Source organism: Plectropomus leopardus, chromosome 19, assembly GCF_008729295.1.
Source record: "Plectropomus leopardus isolate mb chromosome 19, YSFRI_Pleo_2.0, whole genome shotgun sequence".
In the NCBI taxonomy this organism is placed as follows: Eukaryota; Metazoa; Chordata; class Actinopteri; order Perciformes; family Serranidae; genus Plectropomus; species Plectropomus leopardus.
Window position 1 is genome coordinate 28089751 of NC_056481.1, and position 13188 is coordinate 28102938.

Here is a 13188-nt window from a genome sequence, read left to right on the forward strand (position 1 = left end):
AAACAGTCTCATCCTGCATTTTTGTTTATGGTGTGGTGTTTTGTGGTGGGCGGGGCTTAGTTGCTGCCCTTACATGCACATTAAGCTTAACAGCAGGGAGACAGAGACAGCTGAGTGAAGGAGAGGTGATGAAGGATGTGCTTCTCATTGCTGTGCATTTAAGTTAAACACGTGAGACAGCTGACAATAAGAGGATCACTCTAAAAGCTAAATATTCCTGATTCTGATCAGTCAAAAAATTCCTTGATTGGCCTCGATACTCATGTTTGAGATCGGATTGGGATATCTCTAACATTAGTATCTTTTTCCTCTGTCATAAATACTCAGCCCACCACAGCCTCTGAAATACAGTAATAACAGCTGAGGACACCACTGTCCTAGCAGAGTGGAGGAGGTTCTACTGGTTTGACTTGTTTCTGTGTTAAAGCTTCAAAGAAACCAAAAAATCCAGACTTCATCCCTGAGGCAGCAGGTGTAACACATGTGTAAACATGCTTCAAAATGTGGGGTGTTACCCTTATGCAACGCCACACCACTCTGCTCTGTCTACTTGTTTGTCACTTTGCAGTGAGTGAGTATCATGATATGGCTCAGCATGCAACAGGTTGATAGTAGTTGTGGTTTGCAGTCACAGCTGGTCAGTTTGACTGGCAACAGGTGTGAGTGCAGCTATGGACTACTAGGAGGAGTCAGTGTTGGATCAGTTAGAGAATCAGCACTTCAGTAATCAGTTGTGCTCAGCATACATCCTTGCACATCTGTTGCTATTTTGTAGCAAGTTCTGACTTTTGAGAGATGAATGCAAATAACAGAAAAGCAGACTGTACACAGCAGTCAGCAGGATGACTACAACGTGCACTGGCTTTTCTTCAGAGTGAACCAGCCTTTATTGTGTTTGTTTTATTTGGTGTCAGGCACAGCTAAAACAAATCTTTTTTTAGTCATGAGCAAAAGATTACATGTCTGTTTGCACAAACTCAAATTGACATATTGTGTGTTTTAGGGACAAGAAGCAACACAAACACCGTACGCACACACTCTTAACACAATGTGTCTTCTGTCTCAGGTGTATAAGATGTGCAGTGACACATTTGACTCATACGACCAGCACTACGGGAGGGGACTGGTTAAGGACACCATAAAAGATGGTACGTTTGTGCGTGTGTGCTTGTGTGCGTGTGCGTGCATGACTTCTGAGTTTTGTCAAAGGTCACTAACAGATTTAAAATGTGACTCACTGCAAATGACAGTGAAGTAAATGAGGACCCTTCTAGAATATCTCTCAAGTGATCACATGCATAAAGAGGAACTAAACCCCCAACTTTTGGCTTGAGTGCCTCCTCCCGGGAGTGTGAAAAAAGTCTCTTGCTCGTGCCTCTCGATCCTCAGCCCCTCCCTGCCCCCCCATACACAGAGTAGTCTGGTGGTGAGATGGCGGTGACAGGGCAGTGACAGGGGGCTCTGTTGGTGATGAAAGCAACTCCTGCTACAAGGATCAGCCAATAGCAAAATTCAATTACAATAGCAGGTTTCAACCTTTAGAGGGCAGTCACTATGCATATTTGTATACTCAAACATCAAGTGTTGGACCTGAATCAATCAACAACACCACTAAATACCCATATATATATTGCTTTGCAGCTAAAAAGTGGTTTGGGGGTTTAGTTGCTCTGTAATTACATTGACAGTGCAACGTGTCATAATCTTAAAAACAATTATTTTTTACATTACTCAGGTAATTCTTTGGTCTATAAAATGTCAGACCATAGTGAAAAGTGTCCATTCCATCTTAGAGTATTTTAATGCCTTCTTTTGTCAGTCCAAAACCCAAACACATTCAGTTACATAATAATAAAACAGAAAAGCAGGAAATCACAATATCTGACAGGCTGAAAACATTATCCTTTATAGCTCTAATGTCGATCAGTGAGGAGAAAGTATATTGACAAGCTCAGTATCTCGGCTCAGTGTCCCTCCTCCTTACCTTGCTTATCTCTGGAAAATGATCACACTGAACAGCCAGAAGTGAAATACTTAAATATTGACCAGATAAGATCATAATTTTGTCTAACAGAGATCAAAACCAGGCCTCACATCACTGTGCTAATTTAGCCAGACAAATTATAGATGTTGAAGCTAGAAACTTGTTTGAGCGTCAGGATCCCACAGTTTTCTCAGTCTTCCTGCTGATGTCAAGTAAAGTGCATTCTATATTAAAGCCCATTTTTACGAATCACAATTTGCTTCAGAGGGCTTTACAGCATACAACATCCCTCTGTCCTTAGACCCTCACATTGACTAAGGAAAAACTCCCCCTATAACGGGGATGATATCTCACCTCTGATCACCTGCATCCACCGTTGTGCTCTTAAAGGCTCAGTCTTTATGGTTCCTAGCAGCTTATAAAAGGGTTCTTCAGCCCATTGGTAAAACTACACCCCACCACTCAGCTGCTTTTTTCTGTTGTTTGCTAGCAGATACAAGTGACAAGGAGGCACCTTCAGGCAATACAAAATTAATGGAGTTTTTTTCCTCTCCGCTGTAGGCAGAGCTTTCACATCAGGGACCCCAAAGTTGTTTTGTCAGATTAGTGTGAACACTGTGCACTGTGCAAGGAGTGCACTACATTGAGTTAGGGGAATTAGTTTCTCTTTTACAATCAAAGGCATTTTGAAGGTGTGTTTACTTAATAAGTGATAGCAAAACACACGTTTTTAAGTAGGAAATGTCCTTTATGTCATAGTTGTTTGGCTGGCTGCTCATGTTAAGTGGTCATAGGAGGGGACTTATAATCCTGACGTGAGGGTGGAGAAAAGTTAAATTGCCAAGCCAATTTCATTACCCTACCACAACTTAAATTTTCTTGAATTAATTAACACATACATTTGAGTTTAAATTGCACTCAGTAGTTAGTTGACAGAATCATCAACATTATTATGTCAACACAACACATAAAAATTATGTTTGCAACGTAAAAGGTTTATCTAGATCTAATTTAGAATTTTTTTCCCGCAGCCATGCATTTAATGAGGCGGTGGTGACCGATCTCCTGAATTACTTGTGTCTCAACCAGATCCTGCTTTGCTGTCACCTTCTAACACAGTCACAGCTGTGGCAGGAGGTGGAGGCGGCAGTGACTCCTCCTCCAGCTAGGAGCAGAGATTGGCCTTGCTGCTCCATTGGTCCCAGGGGCAGCAGTGAACATCCACTGGAGCAGTTTTCTGCACTGTAACAAAACAACAAAAACAACAAAAATGTCACGGAGATGACGATGCATCTGTATTCGGGGACTATACAAATCAATTGTGCCTTATGTAAAAACACTCTTAATTGCACTCTGTCTCTATGCTGAGAGAACAGCCAATCAGACAAAAGCATGTGTAACTCTGTGCTCTCCTTCAGGGTTGGCTAAATTCTTCCATAACGGTGTGAGTCTGAGGAAGGACGCGGTGTCAGCCAGCATCCGCAGAGTCCAGTGTATCCTCCGCTGGTTTGAGTCGCAGCACCAGCTCACCTTCTACGCCAGCTCCCTTCTCTTTGTCTATGAGGGCCTCCCCTCCTCCTCCTCCTCCTCATCTTCCCTCTCGTCCCTCCTCAGCACCCCATCCATCAGCCCGACTGCGGGGAAAATCGCCAAGCTGCCATCGGCAGGTGACAGCGGCCGGGGCGGAGACGGGAAAGCGAGACAGGAAGGGACGGGGCAAGAAGAGGATGTGGCTGAGTACAACAACAACAATATTCAGGTGCCAGTGCCCTGGGACTTCAGCCTGAGCACCATATTTACCAACCACAGGAAAGGAGGCCACCACAATTGTGCCAAGGGTCATCTCCATGGCAACAGTGGAGACGGTGACGCCGTGGAGATGACGGCGAGCTCAGTTTCTGGAGATAACATCTCAGCACTGTGTGAAGAAGACAACTCGGCATGGAAACGAACAGGCGAGTCGCAACAACCGCCAAACGGAAACGGAAACAAATCACAACTGGAAGAGAAGGGTTTGGAGGGGGAGAGGGAGGACAGAGGCAGGAGGAAAGGGGAGGAGGAGGAGGCGAAAGAACGAGGAGGTGATGCAACAGGGAGCGGAGGAGACACAGAGGTGGAGGTCAGGATGATCGATTTTGCCCATGTTTTCCCGAGTGAAAGCCACGATCATGGCTACATCTACGGCCTCAAACACCTGATCACAGTGCTGGAGCAGATCCTATGTGACGCCGCCTAGAGTTCCCACTCCTCCCCACACTCCCTGGACCTCCTGACCTGCTCTGTGAACCTCTGCCTCCCCTCTGTCAAGCCTCCTGTCTGCTCAAAAGACTTTTAACCTTCAGAGGAGAGAGGGAAGAATCAAAGAAGTGAATATCAAAACATCATCATCATCATCATCATCATCATCATCATCTCACCTGTTTGTGACGCTCCACCAGTCGTGTGTGTGTGTGTGTGTGTGTGTGTGTGTGTTTGTGTGAGCGAGGTAGCAGAGGCTTACAGTGGTGTTTTCCTGTGATCAGCAGCACTACATGCACTAATCAGTCCATGAAGGCATTGCGACCCTGCACTTAAACACAACATCTCCAGCTGCGTGATTTACCCATGCTCAGACTAGATGGGACTCAGTCTTTTTTAAAATGCTTTCAGAAAAAACATATTTTTATATCATATCCAGTGAAAATAGCTGGTGGGCTTCTGTTAAAATTGCACCTCCATACACCTCATATTAGGTCTGGGCTGGGCAGTATGACAATGTATGTCACGAGATGATAAGAATTTGTGTTAGATTTTTCCATATCACTCATACTGTAGTAGCTGACCCTTTTTTATATCTGTGCCTGGTAGACCGCTGTAGGCTGCAGTTTTGTGGCAGCATCCATTTTATAGTTTTATATCTTTGAATCCACTTGAGGAAAATTTCTTTTATGCAAATCACTAGATAAGCTAGAAACAGACATTCTCATCTGTTACCAACAGTTTCTAGAAATATACTATTTCATGATATATAAATATGCATCAATATTGCAGTAAGTAAGAGAATATGGTTACTTTTACTGTGATAGCAGACTTTATCCATCTCACCTCAAATATATTTCAACAAAACAATCTCAACTGCAGGTCCAGTCACCAGCTTTTTCATCTGTATATCAGAGGCTCTTTGCAGCTGATCTTATTCTGTGTTTCAGTGATCCCAACACAAGTGGACAGCTGAGGCACATTGCCATTCACACTTGTGTCTGTGAGCATCTCCAGCTGACCACTTGGGTATGAATTCCATCACTGCCTACGTCACGTACGCCAGAAGGTCAAAGGGCACCGTGCACAGTTTTTACATCCACTGCTTGCTAGCATGTTCGCTAGTCATGTTAGCAGTTGTGTGGGTACAGCTGGAGATTTTGTTGTCAGCAGAATTCAAAAAATGTCCCTCCCCAGGGCAAAATCATCAATGATCATGTCACATGGCTGGTCGATAAATTATGTGATCAGGATTTGGGCCGATCCACTGGTTTTAAAAGTGATATGCTGAAAATAGAATCAGCAAGAAAGAGTTTTGTGTGTGTGTTTTGGTGAAGACGAGGTGTTCTATTGGATTATGCCGTCTGCCAAGAAAACTACCCATCCTGCAGTACCTGTCAGCACAATTCAACCCCAACAATTTTCTCATCCTGGGCATCCACAGTTGTTAACTGGATTTGGATGATTAAGGTTTACAGTGGACTGTCACATAACAAAAAGCCAGGGCTGAGAAACACTTTCTATTAATCTTTATTGAGACCACCAGATGAAGAGTTAAACGAGGGCTTAGAACGTCTTCTTGAAGTGTGTGAGCATTGGCTGAAACTTAGAAGTCTGGAGGATGTTGAGGTTTAAGCGGGGTCGTCTTTTTGTGTTTTTTTTTTAAACCACTTTCGACAGGTATCTAACTCAGGTAAATTTACTGTAAGAAGAAATACTTAATATTAATACTTTTATCCTCTCAGCAAGATGATCCTTATACTGTCTGCTTGTTCATTTCTTCATGATTGTTTTATATCGTCTTAACGTTGATTTGATCTCATGATTGTCCTTATCTCATCCGTGTTGACCTTTGACCGGCATAACCTTACAGTGACCTTTCATGTTGTTTGATCTTTTACCGTGGCTGTTTTCATTGCTGGTCAGCTGCCAAATCATCTCCCCCCTCCCCCCTCTGTGTTTAATCTGAGTCGCCCTCTTTCTGTCCTAGTTTTAGGAACGGCATTATATTGCTGAAGTCATACCTTGTACTCCAGATTTGTTTTATTTTTTGAATTTATATCAAAGAGTAATTGCTCATGGGTTGGACTTCAGCGCCATTGCTCAAGCATTAGCCATGACTATTTGATTTGAAGTTATTTTAATTTCTTTAATTGAGTTTTAAATGGGCAACAATAGGAAACTCAAGCAGTTCCCTCCAAATTCTGGAAGATGGTTATTTGGGAGTGTTTAGGGGGGGGCTGACAGTAGCAACATGTTATACTGTGTGACAGACGATGTGCTGCATGTGGTTCTCATGATAGAACTTAAGGATTTGAAGATTGTAGTAGATATTTCAAACATGCTGCTTTAATGTGAGTCGGCTGAAAGACTCAGCAGAGAGTGACAGAGTGCTAAAGAAAGAAAGACAGCGACTGAATGATTTCATGTCATGTTTTGTTGTGTTCTGTTTATTTCGGCGTGGAGCAGGTGGACACAGTGCCAGCGAACTGGTAGTCAGTGAAACACAAGTCAGCACGTCCTTTTCACACTAATCTCAGCTCGAGAAACAAGTTCAACTGATCTATGTTAACTTTTTTTTATTGTTTAAGTCTTATTTGGTAGGGTGGACTAATATGTGTTTATAGGCTGATCAGATATTCTGTATACGATTGACAATTCTAATATTTTAAGTAAAGTCAAACTGGCCATGTTTAGACAAGAATGGCCTGACCAAAAAATACTCTCCTTTTTGTTTTCAAAAAAATGTGTGTTCATATGAGAACACTGTGAGAAGATCCTCGTGTACACGGATCCACAAAAACAACTGAAAACGCTTTAGTATGCATGCATGCCAGTTGCTGCTGTAACTTTGTAATGACACACCACAGAAGAAGACCACGTGCCGGCGCAGAGTGCGGCTGTGGAATCACCGATCACACAGGATCCACACATTGCCAGTTTACAGAAGTGGTGGGCTTTATAAAAGATTACACTCTGGAACCTGGTTTCAGAAGTTTGTGTTTTCAGGACCCTAAAACGCTGTGGTTATGTAAACCAAAGGCCAAACATCATTTCAAACCTTGTTTCTTGCAAGAACTGTTGGCGTGCAAACGGCATCTGTATTCAGACCAAAGCTAGCTGTGAATTATGGAAGCCCAAAACCACCTACAATATTTGTATACTTTTTTGAGATAATGTAGTGTTTTCTTGTAATGATGAGCTCCCTATCCCTTATTCTCTAGAAAACAAATTAAGCTAAATTTAACAAAACATTTTATCACGTGGTCCACTTGTCTGGAGCTTTCAGTCACATCTCAGTGCCTTCATCAACAGACTGTATTTCATCCACAGTTGAGGAGCATAAGATGTGGCTAAAAACTCTAGAAAAAAAAACCCAAAACGTGTGGTCATGAATTCCTGGAAAAATTATGAAATTAGAAAAACACTTTTTCAGACCTGGAAATGGTTTGCAATTGACAGAATTCTGAATACACGTTGTTTTGGCTATAGGCTAAAATTTGTTTATAAATATCCCAAAACATATAAAATGTTATGTGAAATCAGTTATTTGAATTACTAATTTAAGATCTGGCATCACGCCATTGCCATGGCCACGTTCCCTATTGGTGAAAGAAAGACGCTGTCACATCGGGAGAGAATGCTGAGAATCTGTTGTGCAGCGGGTTAACCAAAGCGTTCACACAAACATCTAAGGCACAGAAGATGTGTGAATATTCACTGTCAGTGTGCTGAATGACTCTGGTGACAGTTCGGAGTGATGGATAGCTGATCAGCTTAGTGGAGGCTGCTGCAGTGCTGTTTGATTCTATCTACACGATGCTGCGGTTTTCTCCCCAGAAGCTATTGTAAAAAAACACTGTGATTGGGTCTATTAATAGAAGTTTTATGGTATTTTATTCCAGACAGGAGGCTTTAAAAGTCCAAATCTACACCACTAAAACAGCAGTCTGATGTCAGTCCTGTATATATTAGTCCATCCCTACTGTCCAGTGTGATGTCTCTGTCTTTACAAACTGCTCAAATAAGACTGACTTTTTAATGATTTGATGACTCTCATTTAGAGAGTCAACTGTGTGTTTTTTAAGACCATTTGCTGTACATCGCTTTCACCTCTCGATGTTGACACTGGAGCTCCTTTTTAAAAGCCATGCTCCAGTAAAGGACTACACTCTGATTTGAACCAGTAATATGCACAGGTCTCTTCCCTTTATGTAGCTTGTAATCTATGAATATAATGAACAATATGAAAATCCTGATCTTTTGTAAATTAACTTTGATTTAATTGTATTTTGATTTTAATCTGAACCTAAAGAGACTGCAGACTATTAGAAAATAATATTTTCTCTAATGTCTCTTTTTCATAATTTTTTTTAAAATCAGTGTGAAACTTAAGAAGTCTTTTACGGATGTTTACAGAAGTTAGGGAATTGATTTTTCTTTTCTTTTTTTTTTTATCACTGCCTTATTTTCGGTTGATGTCTCCGTGTTGTCTCTGTGTTTTTGAATATTGATTATTGATCATTCCGGCAGCTTTGTGAATCTCCTCTGTGTTTCTAGCCTGTTGTGTCATGGCTAACTAACAGACACCATATCATGCATTTGTATACAGGGCATTGTTCATGGTATTGATGTAATGATTGACTGACTCATAGTGATTCAACCTCTGACTTTCACTCCCTCTGATCAGTAACAATCAGGAGAGCAGCTCATGTTGCTGACATGTTGTCTGTCAGTGGAGGCGGGCACGTTCACCAACAGCACATCCACCGTGTTCCCTCAGTCCTCCTGAAGGAACACACAGGGGTTTTTTGTTTCACTTCATTCCTGCTTTCTATCTCAGCTGAAGCACCACATAGTGCATTTTATTGCTGGATATGTTTCACCAACTGATTTTCAGGCGGCCACTGGTCTCCATTCCACATGCTGTCAGCCTTTTACTGTTTTCATGTAAAATGCAGACTGGTTTGAAAAACTCTGAATCAGTGAATCACTACGCAGCAGCAGAGTGTGCCATTTAAGGTTTTTACAGTGTATGCAATAATATTTATATCAAATAGTAAAATTATCAATTAAAAAAAACAACAACCTAAAGCTGTAAATCTCATGTTTCATCAAGAGAAGATATGTTGATCCTTTGGACAACAGTATAATATTTGCTGAAACACAGTAAGCCACAATATTAATAATAATTATTTTATATTAATAATTTTGATCAATCATTATGAGACCATATCAGTTAAAATCCTGGTTGTCTTTTTCTGTGCTGCTAGCTATTTTAATTTTAAAGATATTTTTAGATTTATTTTTAATTTCCATTTTGAAAACCCAGTCATTTATTCACCATTTAAAGACAAAATAAGGAAACTGAATCATAAATTGCCTTTTTTTTCTCCAGACTTTTTTTAACTTTCATAATCCATTTAAATGCATATCAGTGTATGTAGACTTTAAAGGATGCATTGATTGGAATGAAACACTGTAAAGGTCTGTCATCATTTCAGTGGCACAGTCCAGGCTCACTGTGATGGATAATTTGTCTAAAGAAAGGTCTAGAGCTAATTTTCATAGTGCAGTTAAGTGGATTCACACCAGTGGCTGCTTAGGAGAGAGCAGAAGACAAAATAATTCTTCTAAATTATATTCAGTTTGTAGTCAGTTTGTTCACACAACATTCACACTTTGAATTAATTGTACTCAAAATCAGATTAGATCATGTAATCCAGTCCTGGTTTTTATCTGGTTCAAACTTGATCTACTTTATCAGAATAATAAATCATTAGCAATATAGAAATAAATGTGCATATATTTGACCAATTTAAAAGTTTCATTACATTTAGTTCCTGACATCCACCCGAATCCACCCTTCTCCTGGGATCAGGATCATCCTGATTTTTTGGATCAGAGGTATCCCAATCACAAACACAAAGTGAAGATCTGATCCAGATCAAAACCAAGATTGCATGAATGATGTAGCAGATGTATCAGGATTGTAATTTCATTTTTTTAAACTTTAAAAAACAAAGACCAATAAATCTACCTTCTACCTTCTATGATGTAATTTGATTTCAGAATCCTCATTTTCTTTTGAACAACTCATCTTCAAGATTTGATCCAATCTGATCAGACTGCTTGTGAACCGCTGGGCTCTGCTCACTTTAAAATTTGACATTTGTAGCCAGATGAAACAAAGACAAAATGTGGATGTAGGAAGAGTAACACTGCCCGCCTCCTCTGTCTTTGATTGTTCCAGCACCTTTAGCTATACTGGAGGCTAACATGATCCCATTACATTTACAGATATGCATCATATTTGTCATCTCAGAGTGGAGCACACCGAGCGCTCCAGACTGCTGATAACGCTGTGGAATAAGTCCAGCTGTGGTCAGCAGACGTCAAACTGTTGCTCTGGTGTTTCACCTGTTTTCTGACTTTTCACCAAAACAGACTTATTGGAAACAACAATTTGAAAAAAACCCTGATTTATCACAAAAAAAGTTCTTACTCTCGCATTTCAGGCAATTCCAAAAAGCTATATTCCACAAAACTGCAATGGAAACACTTTTTGGCTTTTATATCCTCTGTGAAACCGTAGACTATGACCTTCCAGAAATCCCTCATACGTGGCTGCTCCCACGTATAAGGGGCTCTCCTTTCCATTATGGCTCCATAACACGCCTGCGTGGCCTTGGATTGGAAATAATGACGACAAGTGTGGTGGCTGCAGTAGAAATAAAGCTGCTAATGTTTTGAACATCCATCACCATGCTTCTTGGAATGTTATCACCAGAGGAGAAGTTGCAGAACATCACTCAGTGGAAACACAGTCATCTTGCAATTGTGTTTTATTGACATTTAGAAAATATCACAGATTTTTTGCAATCTGTAATGGAAACCTGCCGGGTGATGAGATAAGACATAGTGAACCTGTGTGAGGTGTCAGTGCACGCTGCTCTTTGTGCTCCACTCATTTGTTTACAGTTCAGCTGCTCTCCTCGTGACCATCATACCTTTCACTGTATTTATCCGAGATGTTTATTACCTAAGCTGCGTTCACCAGCTCAACGCAGAGATGAGCTGCATTTTCAAAATAAATACACACGCTTTTGTTTGAGTCTAATGCAGCATTCCAGCAAAAACATTCTTAAAAATGATCTCTGGCTTGGACTGGCTGTGATATCCTCAACACTTTTCTTCAGCTTTTCATCCACTTCAGTGTCTTCATGTGTGGCCTGGTTGGAACTTTGAGGTGTAAATGATGAGTACGGCTGACTGGAATCCCATTCATGGAGTGTAAAAGCTGAGCAGTGTGAGTGCCTGTGGCGTGGTGTCGCTACCATCATTACAAAACAAAACCTGTTAAAGGATTGAAAGTTCACTTCACACTGTGAAATCTGACAAGTTGATTTTACTATAAAAAAAGTGAATGCCTTGAAAAATATAAGCACTTGTGAATGTTAATTATAATTTATGTTAACTTTATATCTAATTGTTAAGTCTACATTAAATAAAATTATATTTACTTGATATTGTGAAGTTTTTGCAAGTACAAGTTTAATTAAATCAATCTTTCTAAGTTTTAGTAACTTCAGTAAACCAAGTTTACTGTGCTATATATCTGTATGCTGTTGGGTGTAAAGTAGTCAGTCATATTTGTATTATCTTAAGGTTAATTTCACTTCTCATTTTGAAGTTGCAACATACAGCTAAATTTAAAGTAAACTTAACAATTAGACAGACATAAATTTCGATTAATATATGTACATGTACTTTCCTTTTTCAAGGCAACTGGTTTCCAAGATTATTTGATGACAGATCAGCTTTTAGATCAGATTTGACAGTGCAGCTGTTGGGTTTCGGTGAATCGGCTGCAGACACACAGATGTCGGCTGAAGTCCAACACGTGGAACTCAGTGAGGAGATGAACCAACTCTGTCCCTGTTGAGCTCTTTAGTGCAAAGTGAGCTCCTCATTATGGATTCTGAAGTGTTTGAATGAATTTTAACATGTCTTAGAAATGAGCCTGAAACAGAACAGGAAATATCATTAGTGTACATAAGGAGAGGAACATAACAGTTTAAGTCCCTCTGTAACTACAAACCTGATATTCATTATTTTTTCAACAATAAAAATATTAATCAAACTGTTTGATGAGCTGCCTCATTGCTGGAGGGGGGGGGTATGTCATCCAATTATCATAAAAATGTCATACTATAGTATGTTGTCCAAAATATCATAAAATTGTCATACTATAGTATGTCATCCAATTATCATTAAAATGTCATACTATAGTATGTCATCCAATTATCATAAAAATGTAAGACTATAGTATGTTGTCCAAAATACCATAAAAATGTCATACTATAGTATGTTGTCCAAAATACCATAAAAATGTAAGACTAAGGAGGTTGTCCCAAATATCATAAAAATGTCAAACAATGTGTCGTCCAAAATATCATAAAAATGTCATACTATAGTTTGTCGTCGAGAATACTATAAAAATGTCATACTATAGTATATTGTCCAAAATACCATAAAAATGTCATATTATAGTTTGTTGACCAAAATACCATAAAAATGTCACATTATAGTATGTTGACGGAAATACCATAAAAATGTAAGACTATAGCAGGTTGTCAAAAATATCATAAAATTGTCATACTATAGTATGTCATCCAATTATCATAAAAATGTAAGACTATAGTATGTTGTCCAAAATACCATAAAAATGTCATACTATAGTATGTTGTCCAAAATACCATAAAAATGTAAGACTAAGGAGGTTGTCCCAAATATCATAAAAATGTCATAATATAGTATGCCACCCAAAATATCATAAAAATGTCTAACAATGTGTCGTCCAAAATACCATAAAAATGTCATACTATAGTATATCGTCCAAAATACACTAAAAATGTCATACGATAGTATATTGTCCAAAATACCATAAAAATGTCATATTATAG

General features: G+C 39.6%; 1 protein-coding gene across 1 annotated transcript in view; it reads left to right on the plus strand.

Annotated features, from left to right (window-relative positions):
* ipmkb (inositol polyphosphate multikinase b) overlaps positions 1-10899 on the plus strand; it is a 35228-nt gene extending 24329 nt beyond the window's left edge. Inside the window, exons 5-6 of the mRNA XM_042507543.1 lie at positions 1067-1148; positions 3403-10899. Of these exons, the coding sequence (XP_042363477.1) occupies positions 1067-1148; positions 3403-4220 (900 nt within the window). The 3' untranslated portion in view covers positions 4221-10899. The remainder of the gene's footprint in view (positions 1-1066; positions 1149-3402) is intronic.
* Positions 10900-13188: the final 2289 nt, after the last annotated feature.